The sequence below is a fragment of the Temnothorax longispinosus genome, chromosome 3 (genome assembly GCF_030848805.1).
Source record: "Temnothorax longispinosus isolate EJ_2023e chromosome 3, Tlon_JGU_v1, whole genome shotgun sequence".
Lineage (NCBI taxonomy): Eukaryota > Metazoa > Arthropoda > Insecta > Hymenoptera > Formicidae > Temnothorax > Temnothorax longispinosus.
In genome coordinates this window covers 18,115,115-18,142,389 of record NC_092360.1, presented here as the reverse complement: position 1 = coordinate 18,142,389, position 27,275 = coordinate 18,115,115, and the positions used below count along the sequence as shown (strand labels likewise).

At 40.9% G+C, this 27,275-nt stretch overlaps 1 protein-coding gene and 1 pseudogene across 1 annotated transcript; both read left to right on the top strand.

Annotated features, from left to right (window-relative positions):
- The first annotated feature begins 6,969 nt into the window (after positions 1-6,969).
- LOC139810111 (uncharacterized) lies at positions 6,970-7,698 on the top strand. Its single transcript, XM_071773431.1, has one exon. The coding sequence runs from the start codon at positions 6,970-6,972 to the stop codon at positions 7,696-7,698; it is 729 nt and encodes a 242-aa protein (XP_071629532.1).
- A 12,526-nt stretch (positions 7,699-20,224) lies between these two features.
- LOC139809947 (uncharacterized) lies at positions 20,225-27,275 on the top strand (annotated as a pseudogene).

The following is a 27,275-nucleotide window of genomic DNA, read 5'->3' as shown; positions in this document are numbered from 1 at the left end:
GCAAGCAAAGTATTGCAAATTCGCTTCTATGGACACAGAAATTTGCGATCAAATTATTGAGAAAGGTCGTTCAATGGAAGTGAGGAAGCGTATATTAGAAAAAGGTGACATCGAGTTAAAAGAGGCGATGGAAATTGCACAGGCGTTCGAGACGGCATTGGTTCAGACAAAGGCTATAGGAAATAACGTAGTGGCACGGATTACAACAAAAAGGGAGAACGCACGAGGAAAATCAGACAGTTCCAGTTCTAGTGGTATTAAGTGCTACAGATGTGGTTATCGAGGACATGCACAATCAGACGAGAAGTGTCCGGCTAGAAACAAGGAGTGTACGAAGTGCTGTAAAAAGGGTCATTTCGCAGCGATGTGCAGAACATATCGAGATCGAGCAGACAAACATGGCGACGGTTTGGACAAGCGGGACAAGAAGGAAGTTAAGACGAACAGCAGCGCCAACAAAGAGGAAAGAAAGTCAACTACGGTGAAGCAGCTAGATGGCGACGCCGCTGACAGAGACGACGACAAATATGCGTTCGCCTTAAGAGATAAGATATGTGTATTAGAACACGGAGAGGTAATATCAGCGACTGTAGGGGGAATAGAAATCGATCTTTTAGTTGATTCGGGATCTCGATGTAATATTATGGACGAAAATACATGGGAATCATTAAAGTCAAAAGGAATAAAGTGTATATCGCGTAAGGTTAATAAGACCGCATTTCCATACGGAAAAAAAGACAGATTAGAGATTTTCGGTGAATTTGATTGTGAGATAAAGATCGGCAATAAAATCGCACGGGCAATTTTTAAAGTATTCCGAGGTGAAGGACAACCGCTCTTAGGTGTTCAAACGGCAAAAGAGTTAAGTATTTTAGATGTCGGAGTACACTTGCAGATTAATCAGATTGAGAATATTAAATGCGACGTTAAGTTAGATAATAAACTCTTCGAGGGTATAGGGAAATTGAAAGATTTTCAGCTTAAAATTCCGATAAATAGTTCGGTGAAACCAGTTGCTCAGCCGCGGAGAAGATTGCCTTATAAAATGCGTGATTTGGTTAAACAAGAGATAGAGAAACTGTTACGTGATGATATTATTGATAGAGTAAAAGGGCCGACGCCCTGGGTATCTCCAATAGTACCGATAGTTAAAAGGTCGGGAGAAATACGTCTTTGTTTAGATTTACGTGAAGTAAACGAGGCAATAACTCGTCAACGAAGCCCGTTACCTGTATTTGTAGAACTACTTGATAAAGTAAGAGGAGCGAAGTGTTTCTCAAAATTAGATATTCGAGGAGCATTTAATCAAATTGAGCTTGATGAAGATACGCGAAGTATTACTACGTTTAGTACGGATTGTGGTCTATTTAGATCTAAGAGGTTAGTTTTCGGTTTAAACTGTGCGCCGGAAATTTTTCAAGAAACATTGGAAGATATTTTACGAGATCTTGAGAGCGTAATAAATAGTGCAGACGATATTGTGGTTTATGGAAAAAATTTAGAAGATCATAATCGGAAACTTCAGAAAGTACTTGATAGACTCTTAGAGAAGGGCTTGACACTTAATAAAAATAAATGCGTTTTCGCGGTTAGAGATTGAATTTTTGGGATTTATAGTAAACGGGTCAGGTTACCGATTAATGGGATCGAAAGTTGAGTCAGTACAGAACTTCAGAGAACCCGAAACGACAGAAGAAGTCAGAAGTTTCCTGGGGTTGGTCAATTTTTGCGCAGCGTTTATTCCAAATATGGCGACAATTAGCGAACCTTTAAGAAGGCTTACACGAAAGAGCGAACCATTCGTGTGGGGTGAACCACAGAAAATCGCATTTCAGACGCTGAAAGATAAGCTGACGGATGCAGAAACGCTAGGTATTTATAATCCGGATGCGAGAACTAGAGTAGTTGCAGACGCTAGCCCGGTAGGCATAGGTTGTGTTTTAGCACAAGAACAGGATCAACAATGGCGGATTATAAGCTTTGCGAGTCGAAGTTTAACTGATTATGAGAGAAGATATTCACAGACGGAAAAAGAAGCTTTAGCACTTGTCTATGCGTGTGAAAGATTTAAATATTGGCTTTTTGGTATTAAGTTTGAATTGGTCACAGACCATAAAGCCTTAGAATGTATATTTGCACCAAGATCAAAGCCATGCAGCCGCATAGAGAGGTGGGTGCTAAGACTTCAAATGTTCAAATAAAAAGTGATATACGAAAGTAGAAAGAGTAATATTGCAGATCCGTTATCTCGTTTATTAAAAATAGGTAATAACGAGGGAGAGAAAAGTAAGTGTGAGGATGAATTGTTTATCGCGTGGGTTGCAAAAGAGAGTGTGCCGAGAGCAATGTCTATCGAAGAAGTGGAAGTAGAATCGCGCAAAGATTCGTGGTTAGGTGAAGTTAAGCAAGCGATTGCGACAGGAAACTGGGAGTCATTATCCAGTACGCGGATAAAAGCAATTAAAGACGAACTTTGTGTGTACAATAATGTTGTGTTACGGAGAACGAGAATTGTCGTACCTGAAAAGCTAAAGAAGCGAGTATTATCAATAGCGCATGAGGCACATCCAGGTATTGTTGCGATGAAGGATAGGCTAAGAAGTAAGGTTTGGTGGGCAGGAATCGATAAAGATGCGGAAAACTTTGTAAAAACGTGTGAGAGCTGCCAAATAGTGCAAAAGACAGCTAATATTTCACCGTTGAAACCAAACGCGCTGCCGGATAGTTCGTGGGAATGTTTAGCGATGGATCTCCTTGGGCCTTTGCCTTCCGGAGATTTCATATTCGTGATTATTGATTACTACAGTAAGTTCTATGAAATAGAGATAATGCAATCAATTACGTCGGCAGCAATTATTGATAGATTGAAACATATATTCGCGAGGTATGGTTATCCGAATAGGTTAATATCTGATAACGGAAAACAATTAGTGAGCGAAGAAATGAGGGAATACACGCCTAGGTGCGGTATTAAACTTGTTCATGTAGCGCCGTACTGGCCCCAAGCGAATGGGGAAGTCGAAAGACAAAATCGCAGTCTTCTTAAACGCATAAAAATTGCACAGCTCGAACGAAAAGACTGGAAACAAAAGATATTAGACTATCTGCTTATGTATCGCTCATTTCCACAAGCATCGACAGGGGTTTCGCCAGCGGAACTAATGTTCGGTCGAAAGATAAAAACTAAAATGCCAGAATTGCGAAGGATCAGAAATAATCTAGATGAAGCTATTAGAGATAGGGATGCTTGGAAAAAGCTTAAAAGTAAAGAGCGATATGATTTGCGAAACAATGCGAAAGAAAATGAGTTGAAATTAGGTGACACTGTTCTACTAAAAACGATAAAGCGGGATAAATTAAGTCCGGAGTATGAAAGCGTTAAGTACGAGGTAGTTGATCGAGCTGGTGATAATGTAACGATTAAAAATGCGGATGGAAAAATGTTTAAACAAAATGTAGCGCATGTCAAGAAATTTATTGAAATAAATCAACGATGCCACTCTGTTTTGGCAGACACACATACACACTGTAAACACACGCTGACACACACATACACACTTGTCTTATTTCACTCCGTTCCAGCGCACACATCGCTTTATCACTGGCTATATTTTCAACAGGTTATGGGCCCAGTTGGTGTGTGTGAACATTTAAGAAGTGAATTAAGTGAATTAACAACAGTGAATTAAGAACAATCATGACGGAAGGCACGTCAACGGCAAATATCTCGATAACGAAACTGAATAACGATAACTATCAGGTATAGAAATATCGGATGAAGATGCTCTTGATAAAGGAAGATTTATGGGAAACAGTGGTAGATGCTGCTCCAACAGCGGAAGCAGAACTCGCGAAGTGGAAGAAAAAAGACGGGAAGGCTCAAGCTACGATAAGTCTACTGGTTGAAGACGGACAGATCGCGCACATAAAGTCAAAGACGACTGCGAAAGACGTATGGAACGCGCTGAAAGAATATCACGAAAAATCAACTCTCACGAGTAAGGTATTTTTATTGAAAGAGATTTGCAACATGCGGCTGAAAGAAGACGGTGATATGGAAAAGCACATCGGAAAAATGCAGTGTTTAGTGGATAAGCTAGCGGCATTGGGAGAAAATCTTCAAGACAAACTCGTCATCGCAATGTTATTGTGTAGCTTGCCGGACTCGTACAGCACGTTAATTACAGCGCTGGAAACACGATCCGAAAACGATCTCACTTTCTCGCTCGTGACGGGTAAGCTCATCGGGGAACACAAGAGACGTAAGGGGGTCGCGGGACCTTCGGCTGAAACTCCGGACTCGGCGCTAAAAGTAAACACCGGGGAACGTTCGAGCGGCTCTGCGGACTTCGCATGTTTCTTTTGTCACAAACCGGGGCATTCGAAGAAAGACTGTCGGAAATTTCTACGTTGGAAGTCGAACAAAGAGAAAGCTAACGTCGCAACGAACAAAGAGAAAGCTAACAGCGCCACGTCGCGTAAGAACGAGAACGATAGCGAAACGGAGTCGTACCCAGACGCCGCATTTTGCGCGGATACAAGCAAAGTATCGTGTTTAAAATCAGTGTGGTTTATCGACTCAGGCGCGACGAAACATATGACAAGCGACATCGGTTTTTTCTCTACATTCGACACGAATTATCAGTCAGAAGTGCGCGTCGCGAATGAGCAATATAGCAAAGTCTGCGGGATTGGGAGCGGTACTGTCAAATGCTCGAATCGAGCCGGCGTAGAGACGAATTTGGAATTAAAAAACGTACTCTACGTTCCCGATTTCGCGTCAGGATTGATTTCAGTTCGTGTGCTAGACAAGGAAGGATATACCTTTGTAGTGGGAGAAGGGTCGTTGGTAGTGTTGCGCGATCGCGTGGAACTCGCGGTAGGCATCGCGCGCGACGACATGTATGAGCTGAAAATTCCTCATCAGGCCCGCGTGTGCATCCAAGGTCACACAGCCGATTGTATACACTCATGGCATCGAAGATTCGGACATCGCGACGCGGAAGCAATTCGAAAGCTGGCAAGAGAGGGACTCGCTGAAGGTATAAAATTACGCAAATGCGGAATAAAGGAGTACTGCGAAAGCTGCATAAAGGGAAAAATGGCACGTAAACCATTTCCGAAAGAATCAACGAGCACGACGAGCGAACCATTACAGATTATCCACTCAGATCTTTGTGGCCCGATGCAAACCATGACGCCCGGAAAAAGAAGGTATGCAATGACTCTAATAGACGATTACAGTCGATATTCTAAAGTCGTTTTATTAAAAGAAAAATCTGAAGCAACACAAGTGCTGAAGGATTTTATTGAATACGCAAAAACGAAATTCAACAGGAAACCTCAAGTCATCAGAACCGATCGAGGGCGAGAGTATCTGTCTAATCATTTGAAGGATTATTTGCGCGAAGAGGGAATTCAAATGCAGTTGACTGCCCCTTACTCACCGCAGCAGAATGGCGTGGCCGAGAGGAAGAACAGGACGCTGATGGAGGCTGCAAGGAGCATGCTCAACGATGCTAAGCTTCCTAACCTCTACTGGGGCGAGGCGGTTATCACTGCCAACTACGTACAAAACAGATTGCCGACGAGATGCCGAAGCCGAACCCCTTACGAGTTGTGGAATGGGAATATCCCCGATGTAAGTAACCTACGCCCATTCGGGTGCAAAGCATGCGCTCATGTGCCGAAAGAAATGCGAAGAAAACTCGATGAAAAAGCGCGAGAATACATGTTCGTTGGTTACCCACAGGAATCGAAGGCTTACAGACTTCTCGATCGCGAGACGAATAAGGTGATTATAAGCAGGGACGTCACATTCGTGGAGAACACCCGGAACCCTAGCGATGCTACGATAAATCTGTCAAGCGGAGAATTGTCTACAGAATCAGCGGATTCATCGGAAATAGGTGCGCACGGAGCACAACGACCGGCGAGCAGCACCGAAGATTCGAACGAAACAAGCGTTGTCGTCATTTCGGACAGCGAAGAGGAGACGTTCTTCGACCCAGATGATAATGACGACGAGCACGTCGGAGACGACAACGAAGGCGAAGAAAATAGTGCAAGACCGAGAAAACTCACGCGAGCAACCAGAGGGATTCCGCCGGATAGATATGTTCCACAGGTAAACGCAGCTCACGAGAGAAAAGAACCGATAAATCGAGAGGAAACGCTGTTAAGCCCAAATGCGCACGCATGGAGCCAAGCAATGAAGGACGAAATTGCATCTCTTAACGATAACGGAACCTGGGAACTGCAGAAAGTACCGCCGGGAAGAAAATTGATTGGCTGCAAATGGGTTTACAAGCTAAAGAGACACTCAGACGGAAGACCAGATCGATTCAAGGCCAGATTGGTGGCACAAGGATTCTCGCAAAAATACGGAACCGATTATAACGAGATCTTCGCACCAGTTGTTCGACACAGTACACTTCGAGTGCTCCTCTCCATCGCCGGTGAACAAAACTACAAAGTAAAGCATCTCGACGCGAAGACGGCTTTCTTAAACGGAACAATCACAGAAGAAATCTACATGAAACAGCCACCAGGGTACGAAAAAGCTGGTAAAGAGCACTACGGATGCAGACTAAAACGAAGCATCTACGGACTTAAACAATCGGCCAAGGCCTGGAACGATCGACTCGACGAAGTGCTGAAGATGCACAATTTTCGTCGAAGCGACGCTGACCCTTGCCTCTACATGAAAATTCAAGAAGAAGAAACGATTTACCTCGCGGTATACGTCGACGACATTGTCGTTGCTTGCAGATCGTCAAAAATTATAGAAGAACTGAAGGACGGATTGAATGCACAATTTAACCTCGTGACCTGGGTGACCTGCAGTGCTATCTCGGAATTCAGATACGAAGAGACGAAAGAGGAAACTTTTACATCAGTCAGCCGGACTATATTAAGAAAGTCCTCGGATACGGCAACATATTAGAAGCAAAAAGGTCAAATATCCCAATGGACACCGGATACTGGAAACTTCGACAAGACTCGCCAATAATCAATAGCGACTCTTACCGGAAAATGATAGGAGCATTACTATATGTCGCAGTCAACACAAGACCTGATATTGCAGCACCCATCGCAATTTTGGGTCAACACGTCGAAGCACCGAAAAGAGTTGACTGGGTCGAAGTGAAACGCGTCGCAAGATACCTAAAAGAAACGATCGACTATGAATTGCGTCTGAGCGGCAACGATGGACGAAAGTCAACCCTAGAAGGCTACGCAGATGCAAATTGGGCCGAAGATCGAGAAAACAGAAAATCGAACAGCGGCTACGTATTCAAGCTGAATGGCGGCGCAGTCAGTTGGGCCTGTCGCAAGCAAGGATGCGTGGCGTTATCCTCGACGGAGGCCGAACTCGTCGCGCTGGCGGAAATATGCCAAGAGACAGTATGGCTGCGAAAACTGTTGGAGAGCTTCGGAAAAACGCAGAAGAATCCAACCACCATCTACGAAGATAATCAAAGCTGCATAAATCGCCTTAAAACGGGTGGTTTCACGAATAGGACGAAACACATCGACACCAAATACTTTTATGCCAGAGAACTGGAAACAGCAGGAGAGATTACAATCAAATATTGTCCCACAGAATCCAACGAAGCGGACATGCTGACGAAAGCTATTGGAGCCATCAATATGAAGAAACTCTGCGAGAACGTCGGCCTGAAGAAATGGAATTAAAGAACTAATTGAACATCGTTGAGGGGAAATATTGAAATAAATCAACGATGCTACTCTGTTCTGGCAGACACACATACACACTGTAAACACACGCTGACACACACATACACACTTGTCTTATTTCACTCCGTTCCAGCGCACACATCGCTTTATCACTGGCTATATTTTCAACAAAATTTAATCGTGCAGGGCCTAGCGAATCCGACGAAAATGTTGAAATAATATCGGAGCAAAATGTCAAGGTAAAAACCGAATCGGAGTCGCAGGATGATTCTGTTGTTGCAACGAAGTCAGAACCAAGTGCTGATTTTAATGTAACGCAAAGTAGGCCTGTACGAAACAGAAAGTTACCAAATCATCTAAAGGATTACATAATGGAGTAGGTTTCAAGCAACGTGCAATTGTATTACTTATTACCAAAGACTTTTGTACGTCAAGACACAACTGTAATATAGATTGTAAGGTAAACGTTTATTCTGAGAAAGGGGAGGATGTTACATATGTATAAGCCCTAAAATGTATGTGAGCGAGTAAGCGTGAGATGGCGTTGCTAGAGTAACGGACGGAAGCATTAACACACGAGACAGCGAGCAGTGAACGTCCGAATAAAGAACGAGTATTCAATTTCGTATAGTGTATGACGACGACGACGATGTCCTCACGGTCTCGCCGGCCGTGGAGGAGCGCGCCGTCGCTTTCTTTACTATAATCTCTATATAGATTCGCGATATTGCTCTCCGAAACCCCGATGGTAGCTCGACTGAGTATTCTTGAGATGTTATGTTGGGCGCCAAGTGCGATTCCACGCACCACGATTCACGAGATCGCAGTATTTCTCAGGCGTGGGCTTCTTTGATCAACCGCGGGTGGAAGAGGAGAGGGAGCGTAGCGCAATCATCACACTCAAATAACATAAAACATTAAATTATATTTCGGTTAAGGCAGGTAACAAGTGGACGATAGCGTGTTCCACGGCGAACAAGCAGAATTCGAGTACACGCCACGTGTCACCCCACGAGCGCGATACTCATTCCGTCGCTGAACTGCACGGCAATCCCGATTGAATTCGCACAAGAGTATTCCCCGACATAAGCTGCAACGAATTCTACCCGGACGGTCAAACGCGAAATACTCGAAACGTCTACGTCTAACAACTAAACAATTAACGCAATTTCCCTACGGTTCACCGCGACAACGCTGGGGATCTTCTCTCCCCTCGAAACGCACGAATGGCCTCACCCGTTAACTCGACACAACCGTGGGCCATTAATCCCGATGAAACGCACGTATAGCTAATTACCAATGGCCTGAACTTAACCGGCAACGATAACTACGAGGCTCTCTCACGCGCGAGAGCCACTTCTCAAGACTACGGCACGGTTAAGCCAACGGCGATCATAAAATTCCACGCGACGCAATCACCCGCAACGAGATTACGCGAAACGAAATTACTCACAACGAAATCATACGCAACGAAGTACACGAAACGATATCACAACGAAATTACATGTACGCTGACTGTCGGCGACCGTACGTTTTCATCCCCGAGACGGGCACTCGCGATCACTTCGTCGCACGGGCCCTCCCGCGGTATGGCACTCGATATTCTTTAATTACGGCCGATTTCATACTTTACCGCGGCACAACGCGACTCCCGGGAGGGCCTAGATATTCTCGCGATCTTACTTCGAGGAAGGCTGAGCAGTGGCCTTACAAAGTTTTCCAGTTCCGGCAGCTCGTCGCTCGTTACAAGGGCTGGACGTTGTCGGGATGGCGGCTCGCACGACAGTGGCGTTTCCTCGGTCCGGCGGGACCACGCAGGGCCCGCGCGCGCCCGCGCGCGCCGGTTTCCCTAGCCTGGTCGGTGCTGCGCCCTGGCCTGCCAACGATCCCTCTAGGCGATCGCCGCGCCCCATTAGAGCGCCCCTCGTCACTGCGCCCATCCGCCGGCGGTAGTTTCAAATTCCGCCTATTTGAGACCGGCTGTCCAGGCCGCGTCTCATCGTCCGGTTCCTCGACGGCCAGGCTGGACGGGCCATGGCTCGTCGACCGGGGGCGGTACACAGCGGTGGTGGTCCCGTTCCTCAACGGGGACCTTCGTCGGGGCGTCCCCCTCTCCGCGTCCTCCGTATTCGGGCTGCAGTGCTCTCGTGCCACCTGTGGCGCCTGGTTTGGTCAGCTGATCTGCCGGCTGTGGGCCCCAGCGTGACCCGCCCGCCGACCGTACGCCCTCGGAAGCTCCTGGTGGTCCAGCCGTAAGTCCCTCGACGCGGCATAAGCCGTTACACTCGTCGTGACCCTGGCCATCTGCTCCGCACTCCCTCGACCTGTAACGCTCGCAAAAGGTCTTAATCCTAACCTAAAGGCTCGCTCTCCGCCCGCCTCGGGCGGAGGCACCATCCCTGACGCCTTCCTCGGCCGAGCTCCCATCTGGGGTAAGGGACGCGACATTTGTCACGTCACAACTGTTGTTAATAAGTTACCCCGGCCATCCCAAGTATAACAGTGTCATTGACTTTATTTGCACTTTTATCATGAGACGTGATGCCAAAATGGTGCTGCAATTGATTTTTATAACCGTTGCGATTTTCGTGTAGGATTTGATAAATGTGCTTTGTTTTGATAGCAGAACCACGTTCACGCATTTTATGCAAAATGATAGTATAGACAGGCGTAAAAGGTGATGGCTTGCCATTATTATTAAGAGTACGACATTCATCTTGCAACAAGATTTCCAAAAGAATCGATTTGTCATACATGATTCTCATAAGCAGAATCAGACACGCTGAAATACGCTAATATACGCTGTAGAACACTACGAGAGAAACTTTTCAGTTTTCTCAATGCTACCTAGAAACAGTCGAAACAAGAGTAGAGAGAATAGGTCTGTAGCGGCCGAAAGCCACCTAGAATGTGTAGCGTGTACTAACAGGCGCGTGTGGTGGGGAAACGGGTGGCGGCGGGGCTATATAAGCACAGCGCTCACGCCGTCACGGCTTATAGGAAAACCTATAAAAACTTTTAGAATTATGCGAGAACTATCAAGAACTGTCAAAAAGTCGACCGGAACTGCGAGCACCGCATGACTTTACTCTTGTGTGCGGTACCAGCGGTCACAGTAAAAAATTGTTAAAAAAATATTTCGAGGCTGGAACTGTTGCTAAAACCTATAAAAATTGTTGAAACTATGCGAGAACTATCGGGAACTGTCAAAAAGTCGATCGGAACTGCCTGCGATTCATGACTTTACTCTTGTGTGCGGTGCCAGCGGTCACAATAAAAAATTGTTAAAAAAATATTTAGAGACCGGAACTGTTGCTAAAATCTATCCGAAACTGTAGAACTCTTCGAGAACTATAGAATTCCATGATAAAAATCAATTTTTTTGAAACTTGAGGTACTAGCGGTCAGATAAAAAATTTATTTAAAAATATTTAAAGACCAGAACTATCGCTAAAACCTATCAGGAACTATAGAACTCTTTGAGAACTATAGCATTCCGTGTAAAAATCAATATTTTCGAAAATTGAGGTGTCACGGGAAGTTAGCACCACATTTTTTTCAATCGTTATATTTTTATCTAAATCGACGAAACTATTTTTGAAATCTATCAGGAACTGTAGAACTATTGTGGGTGCAAATGGAACTCTTTATAAAATTTCCGATTTTTGAAAATAAGGTGCCTTTACAGTGGCGAGTCCCCTTGCCTCTCACGATTCGGGGTGCTTGATTTACGTGAGTCCCCTTGCCTCTCACGATTCGGGGTGTTTGTTTTACGTAAGACTCCTTGCCGCTCATGTGTGTACGTGTGTGCGTGTGACGGAGACCAGGCTTAGAAGCGCTCATTATTAAAGGACCCCGGGCCCAGCCATAGGGAAAATGGGTCCCGGTCAAATTGGTTGAAACTGCAGTATGTTGTACTTTATAATCTCCTGATCAAAAGTGTTAATGGGCATGAAGTCCGGAACCATCTACTTTTCGAGTTATCAGACGTTGAACATGGTAAAAATGAGGATATTGGGGATATTCTATTTTAGAGTATCTACGGCAATAACTCTTTAGGGTCGCATTTGTGTGTGCGTGCGTGTGTGTGTGTGTGTGTGTGTGTGTGTGTGTCTGTGTGTGTGTGCGCGCGCGCGCGTGTGCGTGGGTATGTGTGTGTGGATATGTCTGTATGAGCGTGTGCGTGCGAGTGCGTGCGTGCGTGTGTGTGCGCGCGCGCGCGTGCATGTGCGTGGGTATGTGTGTGTGGGTATGTCTGTATGAGCGTGTGCGTGTGCGTGTGAGTGCGTGCGTGTGTGCGCGCGTGTGCGTGGGTATGTGTGTGTGGGTATGCTGTATGAGCGTGTGCGTGTGCGTGTGAGTGCGTGTGTGCGTGTGTGTGCGCGCGCGCGTGTGCGTGGGTATGTGTGTGTGGGTATGTCTGTATGAGTGTGTGCGTGTGTGTGTGTGTGTGTGTGAGTGCGTGTGTGTGGGGGGTATGTCTGTGTATGTGCGTGTGAATGTAGATGTGTGTATATTCTTATAATCAGTGCATCATCGGCATTAGCATCATTGTCGCGGCGGGGTGCCACAGGTCATGCCCCGCGTCCTAAGGCCAGCTCAGCGAGGAGAAACCTCGCGTAGAGCAAAAGGACAAAAGCTGGCTTGATCTCGATGTTCAGTACGCATAGAGACTGCGAAAGCACGCGCGGCCTATCGATCCTTTTGGCTTGAAGAGTTTTCAGCAAAAGGTGTCAAAAAAGTTACCGCAGGGATAACTGGCTTGTGGCGGCCAAGCGCTGCCGCACTGATGACCAGTCATTGCGATAGTAATCCTGCTCAGTACGAGAGGAACCGCAGGTTCGGACATTTGGTTCACGCACTCGGTCGAGCGGCCGGTGGTGCGAAGCTACCATCCGTGGGATTATGCCTGAACGCCTCTAAGGCCGTATCCTCTCTAGTTAAAGGTGGCAATGATATCTCTAGGAGTCTCGGTCTAGGCCCCTATTATCCGAAGGATAGCCTTCTAGATAAGCCTAAGGCAATAGGGCATACGAATCCTCAAGCCGAGGGCTGAGTTTCAACAGATCGCAGCGTGGTAACTGCTCTACCGAGTACAACACCCCGCCAGGTACCTAAGTCGTCTACAGACGATTCCGAGTCTCGACATCGAACTTGCGAAACTTATGTTTGACTGTTAGACGCCGTGCCGTCGTAAGTGGTGAGATCCCGACGACGGGCAGAGGCGCCGTATGGCAAACCGGGCTTGTGCGACGACTGGCCCGCGAGAGGACCGGCCGCCTAGTAGTGTGTCACATTGTTTTGAGCCTTTCGACTCACGAGACTCCTATTGCGGGTACGGCCGCCTCGGTCGGCCCGCGGTCGGCCGTAGCGGCCCCAGGATCGCGGGCCGATCGAAGGATCAAATATTAGTAATGGAAAATATTAGTAATAATATTTTAATACAGAAAGCTGATGCGTCTATTCTGACGGCACTGGTTTAAAAAATGACAAAAGCATATGTTGCGATTATACTGGCTACTAATAATAACAATATAAATGTCAAAGGCATCTATTTTGACACAGGCTAGTTACCTGCAGTAATATAAAAGCTGAAGCGTCTATTCTTATATACTTAGTTTTATAAAATAAAAATAAACAAACGATTGCTGTCATATTTACACTATTCTTTTAAACTTATTTCATATCGACTCAACATTATTTTCGACTACACCAATTTTCTGTCAAGTGTTGTTTCATATATTAATATTTTATTATTCTTTACAGGCGACAAGCTCTGAAGAGGCGTCAAGAAAATGACACAGAAATTGCGGCAAGTATGGACAACGAATCCATCAATTTCCGAGAATCAATGGTAACATTGCCCGATATGATGGATTCAAACTGCAATACCGAAGTAACGCAGTGTCCGTCGCAAGAAAATAAAGGTATGTGCAATTTAAATGTCGAAAAGTGCGATGATGATTATGACCTTGTCATAGATAATACGGGCCTTCTAGATACAAATCGTATCCAAGAGTGCATGCTTGAAGGCCGTAGCATTGTCGACATTTCAGTTATGTTGAATGAGATCCACAGAACATTCGATAATTATGCGCGAGGAATAGAGTGCCAATTTAAAGATTGGAAACTCAAAAGCTCGTCGCAAAGGGTTATTGACGCAGTTGTTCTTCAAATGCCAAATGTGCAATTATAAAGACAACATCTAGTCCGAACCTACAGAACCAGACATATTGGATATTAATACAGCTGTTGTAGCTGCATCTATCACAACTGGAAATGGTTATGCCCAGTTGAATGAGCAATGTGCAGCTATGAATATTCCTAGTATGTCTGAGGTTACGTATGGGGCATTCCACGCCAAGTGTCCCAACTGAGAAAATCAGCCGTTTTCGACGGGCTGTTTTAAACGCTTGTTTCTAAAGTTCCACGTCGGATAAACGTACACAACTTAGTAGTGGTTTTTATTCGTCTTTTTATGCGCTTTCCGATGGTAAAAAGTATTTTTTATTTTATTTAAATTTTTATCATGATTTTTTAGTTTAAAAAATAAAAATTGATTTTTCTCGAACTTCGGTATTTTTAATTTTTTTAAAGTAGGCTCAAATGAAAGCTCGTCTTTTTTTCTATAAAATTCCATTGTTTAAATTATGGGACGGTCCGTCTGTCTCGGAGCAGCACAACGCGATCACTATTGAGGCGGTCGAACTGTCTATGCCGGTCTTTTATCACGATCCGGCTCGAAGGACTATTAAATGTTAGTGGACCGCTCGATGTTTTCGCGCGCCGCGTCGAGGAGAGCACAAAAAATAGTCAGTATCTCGCTTAAAACGAGACAAGAGTCACTTTATTCAAAGCTTGTTACAATGTCAGAATATTCGCGTGGTAATATCGCACTCGCTATTTCGCACTTTCGTACTCGCTACGATTCGACTCCGTATTTTCGATGTCGACAAACACAAGTGTCGCGTACGATTTATGATGGCTCACTGAGCTCCCGGCCGGAGCAAGCGAAACGATCGCGGCCGGAGCTCCGAACTTTTCCGCGAGGAATTTCGAGACGTGAGAAACGCTGATTGGCTCCAAATCGTCGAGCGACCAGATTATTGGTCGCAGTACGAGCGATGACGCGATGTACACCTGTGGTCCGGGCGCGAGCGAAAACACCAAAAAACCGGGGGGAAGGCAAATAAACGCGTTTTGGAGCAAATCGAGCGTTCTCGAATATTCCCAACGCTCGCTTTCACTTTTCGAGCGTTAGATTCTCAACAAATATAAAAAAGACAAAAATAAAATAAAAAAATTGAGGAATATTTTAAGACTAAAAGCAATTCGCTATCTGTATTTTAACTGGTACTTTACTCTTGTACGTATGGGGTGTTCACGTTCGGGTCGGTCGAAAAAGATGAGCACAGAAATCTCATTGTGCATATTTTGAAAGCACATAAATTGAGGAATATTTTAAGACTAAAACCAATTCGCTATCTGTATTTTAACTGGTACTTTACTCTTGTACGTATGGGGTGTTCACGTTCGGGTCGGTCAAAAGGGATAAGCACGAAAATTTCATTGAGCATATTTCGAGAACACATTAATCAAGAAACATTTTAAGACAAGAATTATTTTGCTTTCTGTATTTTAACTGATACTTTACTCTTATATCAGTAGTATATAGATCTTTTTTTACGTATATCTTTTAAACTATTATAGATAAACTAATTTTGTTTGAGACATTTGAAAGCACATAAAAAGCACATAATTCTACTATATTAAGTATTTTATTTTATAATATAATTTTAATGAGTAGGGGTGCTAGCTTACGTTAAGCCAGCATCCCCACTTTCAATTGCAATTTCCCATGAAACCGTTCGAGCACAAAAATCGTGAATAGAACACATAATTAGCACATAAAGAGCATTTAATTTCTACATATGTGTTATTCTGCTTTTTTGCGGAGGGGGAGGGGTGCTAACTTAACAGACATAATATATTTTGATACATAGACTAAATCACTGAAGATGTTACTAATATTTCTGAAGTTGAATGATAAATTCTTATTTTTCAGCAACTGTTTGGTAAAGATCCGGAAAGATTAATAATCTATTTAAAAGGAAAGAATAAGAGTTTGGAAAAAAATAGTAAAAGAGTTATATTAAACTAGAGGACCTGTATCGCATTGCCTAAAGAAGAGTTAGAAGGCACCTTAATTTCCCTTATCCGAAGGCTGACTTCAAAAATCCCTTCCTAGGATCAATACTTTCTGAGATAATTGGCAGAGATAATTTGCAGAAATAATTGGCACACGAAATAAATCTCATAATAAAACCTATATATGTATATGTATATGTATATATTTGTTCATATAAATAAAACTACTTTTTTATGGTAATTAGTGTAGTGCATTTTATTGAAAATAAATACATACTCCCTGAAATGAAAATAAAATATCAATAATAACTTTAAATTATTTGAAGATATAAGTGTGTGATAATTTGTATAAATAACATATATAATATCGCCGATGAATATGCGTAATATAAGAGTCACATGCAAGAAAAATCATGACAATCCTTACGAACCATTAAAACAACGCTGCTATTAATAACTATCAGTATTCCTGATACAACACAACTCTGAATTTTTGGAATAGATACGAGCCACACCCATCTTCTGCAATTAAGTAAAGTGCCCTATAATTTGCTATGATGGCTTTCATGAGTCCGTCGTAACAGTACACAGTCTAAAAGTGACCATTGCACTTTAATAGTAAGTATGACAGTAATAATAATCACAAAATAGCGTATTGATATTATTCCTCTTTAACCAGTTGATATAAGACAATGAACTGAATAGGTACATAATTAACCAGAGGCTCAAGCCTCTGAATGTTACAACAACTGCCAGTAAGTTTGGTTGGATGATATTTTTTCAATACACGCGGATCTTTCTGGGATATATTAAGCGTTTATCTAATTATGTTATCACACATAATTAATTAATCATTTAAACATCTATTAATTCAGGGTGATATATTCTTGGGATACATTTTATACTGAGCTTCATAAAAACCACTAATTAAACTACTAATTATTAAAAAATATATTGATAACTCTATTATTTAAGAGTGAAATATTGAATGCTGAATTAAAAACAATTTTTTTTTCCTTTTTAAGAAAATGGAAAGTGGAAATTTTGTTATATTAAGTTGTATACGTTAAATCTATATCAAAATTCTTTATTTAGTATGTATTAGTATGTATTAGTATCTGATACAAGATATTTCAGATATATGTATAATATGTATATATTAGATGCTCTATCTCTATATATGTAAATATATTAAATCAATTTGTGACTAATTTAAAGTCAATTTTTCCTGAACAAATACATCAGAAAATTGATTTGCAAGTTAAACAAATTTCCGGTAACTAAATTTTATTCTCTCTTTATTTAATTTAAATAAATCCCTTTCTAAAAAAGGCGTATTAACTAAATGTCGAACGTATCGAAGTTGTATCAAAATGTTGAAGCCTTTTTTCCATGGTGCTGATTGGCTTAATAAATTTCTTATTTGAGTTACAAATATATGTAAAATTGTAAAAAAATAGAAAATTTAATTTTTTTAATAATTTTCCTCTACGTTTTTATTAAAGAAATATATAGTAGAGGTAAAAAGATGTAGACATGTAGAGATAAGCTCAGAATTGGCTATATATATACGTATACGTATTGACATTACAAGCACACTCGTTAAAATGTATATTATAGCTTATATATTTCAATTACGAAAAAAAGAAAAAAAAATTGTGCAAATTAGAAATTTGCATTTGGCTTCCTCACAGAGGAAGTGATGTCTTAAGATGCTAATACGGCCCTCTGATTGGCTGATGACGCTTTAAAACTATACTTAAGACGATCTTGGGTATAAGACCCGACTATGGATACCGGCCTTAAAAAATTATATATGAAATAGAAATATAGAAAAGACTGAAAAATATAATAAAATTAAAAAATTTCGGTAAACCTTTTTTTAACAGAAATCGGTAACCCCTTTATTATTAACAATTTTTATTAATTCTTTTATATATTCTTCAGTCTTAACAATTTTTATTAATTCTATTATATTCTTTAGTCTTAACAATTTTTATTAATTTTATTATATTCTTCAGTCTTTTCTACCCCTATTTCATATATAATTCGTTAAGATTTGGTTCATCAGTTCTGGAGTTATAGAAATTTCTGTAAATTTGGCACAGACATACATACATACATACATACATACACACATACCGACATTTTTTTTTAATGCAATATTTCGACGTTTTAAAACACTCTGAACATATTGACATTAAAAACTCAAAAAACAATCTTTTCTTTGGTTTCTTCTATCCCTATTTTATATATAATTCTTTTAAATTTGGTTGATTAGAGCCAACTTTATACGCAATCAAAGATTTATATACGAATTTACGAAAACAAAGCTTCCTCTATGAGGAAGCAATATATGTCAGAAGCGTCTATTCGGACGGTACTGATTGTAATAAAAATCAGATACGTTTATTCTGACGGTACTGACAAAATGCCAGAAGCGTATGTTGTAACGTTACTGATTTTTACAAATGTATCATTTGTAAATAAAATTCGAAGAGACGAAAAAAAGATATTGGTTGCGTTCTCACGGAAATGGGCGTTGGAGGGGCCCATAATACAAAAATAAAATAAAAATAAATGTCAGAAGCGTCTATTCGGACGGTACTGATTCCTCTTCTAAAAAAAAGATGTGAAGTTTATTGTTGCTGCTTTTCCGCGATGCCGATTGGTTCTCTTGCTGCGCTTACTTCATTTGCAGCTGTCATTGTATATTTTGACAGTTGTGTATAATAGGGTTAATAGTGAAATGTTAAAGATAAATAGCGCGCGCGTAGCGCGCGTCTGTAGTGTCTAGTATAATAAAAATCAGATTCGTTTATTCTGACGTGCACTTTTAGTGTACGTTTGTGTTCGCGAAATTGCTGAATTTTCCCGGCGATGGAAGCGGGATGAGAAGGACGCGCGTGAAAGGTGTTAACTAATTATTTCTTTAATTTATGTGTAACTCAGAACACAGTCTGAGCCGTCTTTAATGCGTCAAAAAATATACAATCTGACCTGAGAAACGGTGAGCGGTGTATAAATGAGAAGTCTGTAGATTGTCCGTGAATGCGAGAGACAATTATATTAATTGCCCTCCTCGTGATGATTAGCCCGTGAGCCGGTGAGACACGTGGCGGTCGGCACTCGCGCACGTGTGAGCCTGATTCGTCGTGTCAATGTACTAGAGGTGGACGAGCGGTCTCTTTACACGTTAGTAAAGTATCTCGGCAGTTTCAATCACTGCGGTGGGCACTTCAATTCGTAGTCACAATCGAGAAATGCACAGAGCACACGTCGTACGTCTGGTCACTGCGCGGCCATTTGTACGACTCTATATGTCGCGAGGAAGAAGTTGGCAATGAGCGCGCCCGTGCTTACGCAAGCTGCCGCGTTGATCCGGCCTGTCGATACCCGATCGATGCTGCCATCTGATGGGATGGCGCAGTGTGATAACGGAATCTCGAATATGACGGTACTGACAAAATTAATGCCAGAAGCGTCTGTTGTAACGTTACTGATTTTTACAAATGTATCATTTGTAAATAAAAATCGGAGAGACGAAAAAAAGATATTGGTTGCGTTCTCACGGAAATTGGCGTTGGAGGGGCCCATTTTATATTCTCAATATTCAAAATCACAAATTATAAATATACAAACAGTACATATATATATATCTAATAAAAGTCTGTGTATATATATTGTGACGTGGCAGTTTCGCTGCACCGTTGCAGCGCCCCGCCGCCGTCACAAGGCGCAGGTTTCGCGACCTTTTATGCCCGAGGACGGTTCAATGAATCGCTGCGAGATCTCCAGGGGGCCTATTCTAATCGCGTTGCGTTATGCTAATCCCTTCTTTTTATTTTTGTATCATTTGCGCGGCGCCTCACCGAGCCGAAAACCGGAGTTCCTGAGACGATGCTGAGAATCACGGAAAAACGGAGTCGACAAGGACAGAGACGAGAAATCAGACGACGGCAAGCAAATTTCGATGATGCTCGTGGGCCGCCGAGCGCAGGGGAGCGCGAGAGGATACGCGCGCGGCGCGTGACATAGCGACGGGCGGATCCGTACAGGCAGGGCCCCGGGACGCCGGGGCAAAAATCAGCTCACCTGCCCTCCTTACGCTACTGACCGGATTCCGGGATGGATGGCCACCATCCCCGGACCGAAGAGGAGAAATCACGGAGGCAATCACGTCCCGTCCGCTGCCGGGAAGAATCCCGGAAAATCACCGCGCGACCTAAGGGCCGTCGAGCGCCCTGCGAAAAGCCGTGACTAACGGCCCTGTGCGAGGAGACACCGCGAGCCTGCGAGCTCATCCCCTATTGGTCCGCGCGATAGCAACGCGGGGCTGCGTACGCCCGGGGTGGGGTGCGCTATCGATTCCGCCATCGAGCGAAATTTCGGGAGTATTCTTGAGCCGTTCTCGACAGCCGACGCACGTATACGCGAATCGTTGTGCTCTGCCTTGCGACCGGAGTCGCCCTTGAGGCGCATAAGACTTGAGGCTGTATCTTTCCAGCCCTTGGGACGACGGCGAGGATCCTCGGGAGAGAATCGACCTACGGTGAGGTTGCCTTGGTAATCTTTTATGTAAAGCCACGACACTGCTCCCCGGGTCGCGCTCTCGCTCGGGATGATTCGCGGTAATTAACGTATTCGCCGACAAGGCGTACTTAGCGATCGATAACGAAAGCGAGGGGCACCGGAATGGTCTCGTGGCTGTGGGATCGCGACCGAAATCTACGACTCCTGGAGATCGCGGTAAAAGCGCCGATGACGACGTTCGAAATCGCGAGTACGCCATTTCTCACGCCCTTCGCGTTCACGTCCGCGTGCCACGTTGTGCGTAGTAATTCACCCGACCGAATATTAATCGCGGGATGGTATTAATTGCGTCAGACGGGTGTCGCGCTGGTAATTACGTCACTCACGATTCGCGTCTGGACACTTAAAGTATCTACGCGGTATTGGTTGTGCCGAGACATTATTCCCGTGATTGCGTCCTGATGTTACCGGCCTTGCCGTATTGTTTGCGCCTGAGTCTTGCTTTCGAGCACTTACGTAGGATAACTGCGTGAGAATATCGTCCGCGTCGACATATCATTTGCGTGAGAATATTGTTCGCGCCGATTGACTCCTGGCATTGGGACGTTATTCGCGTTATAAATGACGGTACAATACGGGTCACCCCGACTGATTAGTTACGTCTCGATATTATTCGCGTTATATTAAGAAGATTATTCGCCTTAGATTAAGAATATTATTCCCACTAGATTAAAATTATTATTCGCGGTAGACTAAGATTCTTCCTTGCGTTAGATTAAGATTATTAGCGACAAAATCTCTGCACGGCCTTGGGCCCTTGCGTTCACGCGCTCCGAGCGGGTCGCGCTAACATGTCGTGCCAGCTCACGCAATATTATTTCACGTTACTCCGATTATGTTTTGCCGATGTCGCCAGCCCTATTAACTTGAAGCCTTCGGAAAGTTAGTTTTCTTTTCATATTATTTGTTCGTGAATGTAGTTTCTGTTAGTATTATCCTGCGTAATACCGGCGCCTTCCGCGCGCTTATTAAATCTGTGTAATTTTCCGTGCTTTTCTGGCATCCGCGTTATCCTTTCTGTGTTATTCAAATTTGACGCCACGTTATCAACCATCTACTTGCTTTATTAATGAAAGCCAAATTGGCCATTATTATTTTCTCTAAATTGATTATATAATAAATGTTACTCTTTAATTGTTAGCCGATTGAAGTTATGATTTATGTGTCACCCCGCCGAATATTGCGCTGCCCTTAATTAATCCCGCCCTGCTATTAAGCTGAGCTAGCGATTCCCTCGCACCCCGACGTGTTTCGTTTTGCGTCTCTCTCTTTTGGTTCTTAGCGATTTCGCGGACGCGAATTTACGCGTCTGGCGCCCAACCTTAAGCTCGTTTCGCGGAGCGATATATATTTATATATTTATATACAATAAATATCACCACAATCGTGTGTCTATGAATCGCGACATTAAATTAGAAAAAACATTGTTTTAAAACTATCAAGAAACCCTTCTCGCGATGCTAGTGTATATAAACTATCCCATTTTATATAATACTCGCGAATATCTTCAAGAATGTATTGGCTATACAATACCAGCTAAAAGCTAAAAGTGATCGAAATGTAATGCCCTTTTTAGAAGAGGATCATTTCGTCATTGATTTGAAGTTGGTTTCAGAGCGTATTCACGACAAAATTTTTCGTCGTTGATCGTTTGATTTTTGTCGTTTTCTGCAGTTTAAATTTCGATCACTTTTAGCTGGTATTGTATAGTCAATACATCCTTAAGGCTCCTGAGTACTCGCCGCGGCCATATTAGATTATGACGTCAGAGGCAAGAAATGACGCTGAAAATTCTTGCGTGTCATTTTTAAATAAAAAGATATTTTTGAATGAAAATACACTTCAAATTTAACACACTTGTAAAATAGTCGGAAAACTAATCTTTTCCCTTGACAGTTAATAAACAGCCGTAAAATGAATGTGATACGCCCAGTGAAAACAGTCAAAATGATGTCAAAACCGTTTATCATCACTTTCTCTGTTCTACATGGGGGTCGATTGTGTACTTCAAAACTTAGTGAAAATTACAAAAGTGAGCGAATTTACTAGAATATTAATAATTTCATTGGTTAATACCTGGTGAATTCGCTCACTTTTGTAATTTTTACAAAGTTTTGAAATACACAATCGACCCCCTGGAATACAAGCAAAATTCGGTATTATATATGTATATGTGATTTTGTTTCCATTTTTTATCTCAAAAATGACGGCCGTTAATACACCGTACGAAACCAAAGGATGAAGCGATGAATAACACAATAAATGTGCAAGAAAGCAATAATATATTGGAATTAGATACACAAGATAATTTTAATTTCGATGAATCTTTGCACAAAAATATGTACGAAAATAATTCGCCAAAAAGTCCATCGTTACTCGATTTTAGTCTAAGAAAGAGATTGAAACAATCTCGACTTGCATTCAAAAATAATGAAAAAAAAGGTACTGTCCTCAAGTGTAGACAAAATAAGGCAGCTAATATATTGCGTAGTGTAGAACTGATTTTTATTCAAGACGTTTCTGCAGCAAATGCAACTGTTGCTGAAAATAGTGCTACAACACTAGTGAACAACACTAGTGCCGATCAAGATGTGATAGAAGCCAGTCCTACGCAAATAAATCGTGCGTCAATAATGAAAGAGAATCTAAAACTCAAGAGGAAAATTCCTGTAAAACATTTAGATTTTGGATGTCCTTCGCCTAAACATACTTCTACGCAAGTGCAAGTTGCAAATATAAATGATATGGATGACACAGAAAACAAGCTACCTGAAAAGATATTATTAAATAAGTTTAATGTGTAAATATCATTTAACAATTCTGGTAATGTAAGTTACTTTTATACTATATATCTAATGAGAAAACATTTACAGACGGTCAAAAAGAAAGGTCATTACAAAACATCTTAACATGCGATGTAAAGCTGACAGAGCAAAGATAAAGGGCTCGGATTGCTGGGAATGCAGAGAAGTAATACAATATTAACAGTATAGTTATATAAGATATGAATAAATAAAGAAATATAAATAAATAAATATAAATAAAAAAATTATAAATATAAATAAAAATAAATATTTTCATAAAAAAGTAATTCGTGATATTCGATTTTTATTATTATAACAAATTGGGATTGTCGGAAGAACAATTGCAAAAACGAAAGAATCAAATCTCGCGACATCGACACAAATATGAGCGACCAATTACACCACCAGGTATAATATTTTATTTTATTATCATTTTTTATATATTATATATATAATAAATATAATCTTTTTAAAGGCTTTTGGGATCCCGAGTTTCCCGAGACATCAGGCATTTATTGACAGCGAATAAAAGCTGAAATGTTTCATCATTCGAAGCTGATTCTGAATGCTTCATTGCGACTCGTGGTACAGAAACATTATCATAATTTTTGGTTAATGTGTTAAGCCTATAGTGATGGCTCGTAGCCCCCGAAGTGTATTTTCATCCAAATATCTTTTTATTTAAAAATGGCACGCAAGAATTTTCAACGTGTCATTTTTCGCCTCTGACGTCATAATGTAAAATGGTCGCGGCAAGTACTCAGGAGCCTTAAAACTAAATTAGAGGTGGAAAAATGTTTCTTTCTCATTCTTTAGATCGGATATCGCTCGAAGAATGTGTCAAATAAAAATTGTGCATAATTGCATTGTCTACAAAAGTTTATTTGTAAAGTAAGTTATAACTTAATTTTACATCGAATAGTTAACTTGCAAAATTAAAAACAAACACAAATATTTGAAATTGTAAAAAAAACGAGTAAAATCATTAAAAACTGATGATGATGTTGAAAATCGGCTCAATTTTTCTCTAAAATTTGCAATACAAGTTTGCAAAATGACAAATGCAATTATGCACAACTTTTATTTGACATATTTTCTGATCCGAGCGATACAATGCGATATATTAGAATAACCTAAAAAGTCACACATTTAAACATTTTTCCTACTTCTAGCACACCTTGCTTGAGGTAAAAAAGTATGTTACTTCTAGTGTCAAGATGAAGAGGTTGACAGAAAAAATGGTCAGATAACAATTTATTTCAGCTCAAATCTTTTACCGATTAGACTCTACTTGCATAGTTCGCGAGATATCTGCGTGTATTATTTAAAATGAGAGATATCGCGTACATATACGTTTATATTCTTATGTTTGTATGTTTTTTTATGTGACAGACAAACAAATGTAACGAGACTACGAAAGTAATGGGTTCTAAAGTGATCGATAAGAATAATACAATAAAGGAAAATCAATTGCATGCCAAAGATGTAAAGAAACAGGTAAATTATTAGATATTTTATTTACGACTTAATCATGACTATTGCGAAGTTGGATCATTAACCGTTTCAAATATTTAGATACGCGATTTCAAATCCCAAAATGATTTACTGCGCTCGGAAAACAATAAATTGAAGAAAAACATTAAAGATAAGGAAAACGTCTTAAATGACGTAATGCAATTAAATATGTCCTTGCAGAAAGAAATAATAGACAGTTTTGGCGAACTAAAAGGTAAATTCATATACTAGACTGTTTATTATTTAGTGATAATAAAAAGAATTTGTTTTTCATGTTCTATTTGTATATATGTATACATTGCAGTTATCGTAGCAGATTTATGCAAAAAAAATGCTGAGAAGGGACATACGAATCCCGGTGAACTACCCGTAGGGTACAGAAGTGCAGAAAAAAATTTGGTACTTTAACAATGCCTTTTCGTCAACATCTATTTTCAGTAAACTTTATCTGGTAATCCATTAACATATTGTTGCGTGCATGCCGCCCGGTATGCTTCGAGTCCGAGCTGAAGCGTGCGACGAGCCGTCTTTTCGGAAATGTCCTTGGCAACGAGCTTGTTGATTTGTTAATTTATTGATTTATTGATAATGAAACAGCTGATAGATTTTTGTCTCGAGCTGCTGGACCGTGCGGACGTGGTCCACGCTCCTCTGTATCGCGAGCCTTTAATAAACATTAAGTTTGTTTTCCTTAATCACCGCAGTGTTTCCTTATTTCCGCGAGCGTCGGGAGTGTGAGCGTGTGTGTGAGAATGAGCGACGCGGTGAGCGCAACAATATTTTTATGTTTATTGTATTTGTTTAGATGTATCTCGGTCACGACGTTTGGATAACAAACTGTCAATATGATAGCATTGCTGCAATCAGTAAGTCATGTGCAATGTTCGTAAAAAACATGGCAATTGCTGTTTTTGGAACAGCCGTGTTAAAATGCAGTTCGGTGACAGGGACACAGTCCAATAGAATAAAAAACAAAACGAAGAAAGAACCCCGACCAAAACTTGATCCAGCTAAATTATTGGCTGTAAGAGATAATATAATCTTTTTCATAATTTTTTTAGTATACATATTGTACATAATATTAATACGCTTATTAATAAGGTCATAAATATAAAATGCAGTCCTAAAAATTCTTGTTACTGTAAGTAAAAAAGGTGCAACCTGCGTTTTATTTATATGTATATTTTATTATGATCCATTTACTTATATATTATACAAATATACAAAATAAATATATTTGCATATTAGACAGTCTTCGATATTGGCTAACCAATGAAAAGGGTTATGACGAGGTAGCCATTGAATTCGAATTGCAACAAGTTGGCACGCACATAAGCCATAAAATATACGAATTAAATAGAATATGTGGTAATAAAAAGGCAGCGCATGATCATCCAGACGTAACAGAAGGTAATACATACCAAATTCTTATGAAATTTAACATTTTACTTATATTTTTAATTATCAGTAGGTGTTACTGACGGTAGCGTTGCCATCAACTGAACTATTGGCAGATAAAGATGGCGATCACGAACAATTGGATATGGCAGAAAAAGACCGCGATCGCGATTCTTTGAACAGAAGCGAAAATGATGAAGCCAATTCGGAAACTGCAATAAACGATGAAAACGCGGAGGAATCTTTTGAAAATAGTGGAGAAGAGGAACACACACTGTAAGTTTTCGAAAAAAATATAATTTAGAATTATATTGTTGAAAACTATAATAAATTATCAAAGCTAATTCTTGTTGAGATTTTAATGTCATGAATATAACTTCCGTATAATATTTGTGTTTGTCATTGCACAAACATGTTAGATCATATTAGCAATCAGATTCTCGCTGTGACGACTTTCTAGGCGCAGCCTCTAATATTAACCAGACATCTCAATTATAATGCTATATTTAATTTGAACTAAAATTAACGTATTATTTACGCGATAGAGACCAATCTGTATTTTTGTATGTGCTTTTTCAGGTTAACCGGAAATCAAGACTGCACACATGCTGGAAAGCTGTGAAAGTTAAAAATACGAAACAAACTACAAGGATATATCATTTTCAATTGGATAATCTGTCTTATTATATCAATTTTTCGATCCTGCCTCGACGCCTCGTCCCGTGATATATTTCTTGATAACTATAATTATTATACGTTAATATATATATATAATTATGTATTATATATATATATATATATTATTATATATGTTAATATCCGTAACAATTTCTTAACCATATTCGACTTAATGTCCATCATAAATAAAAAAAAATTTTCCATAATTTTAATTTTATTTATACTTTCTACATTTTTATTTATTTATATCTTTCTTCGTTCCTTGATTGCTTTCTTGACTATACAAAATACCCTTAATCTACAAATACCACCCTGCCAGTTCCATATGACATATCCAAATGGCTTCCATGTGTGTCCTATCTTTATAAAGCTATATCTATTACTGAAATAGTGTACATCTTTAAAATGCTCGAATTAAAAATATCTTCTTTCTTACAA

Excerpts from the sequence above, each read along its gene's own strand:
- LOC139810111 (XM_071773431.1), top strand. The coding sequence starts at position 6,970 with ATGGACACCGGATACTGGAAACTTCGACAAGACTCGCCAATAATCAAT.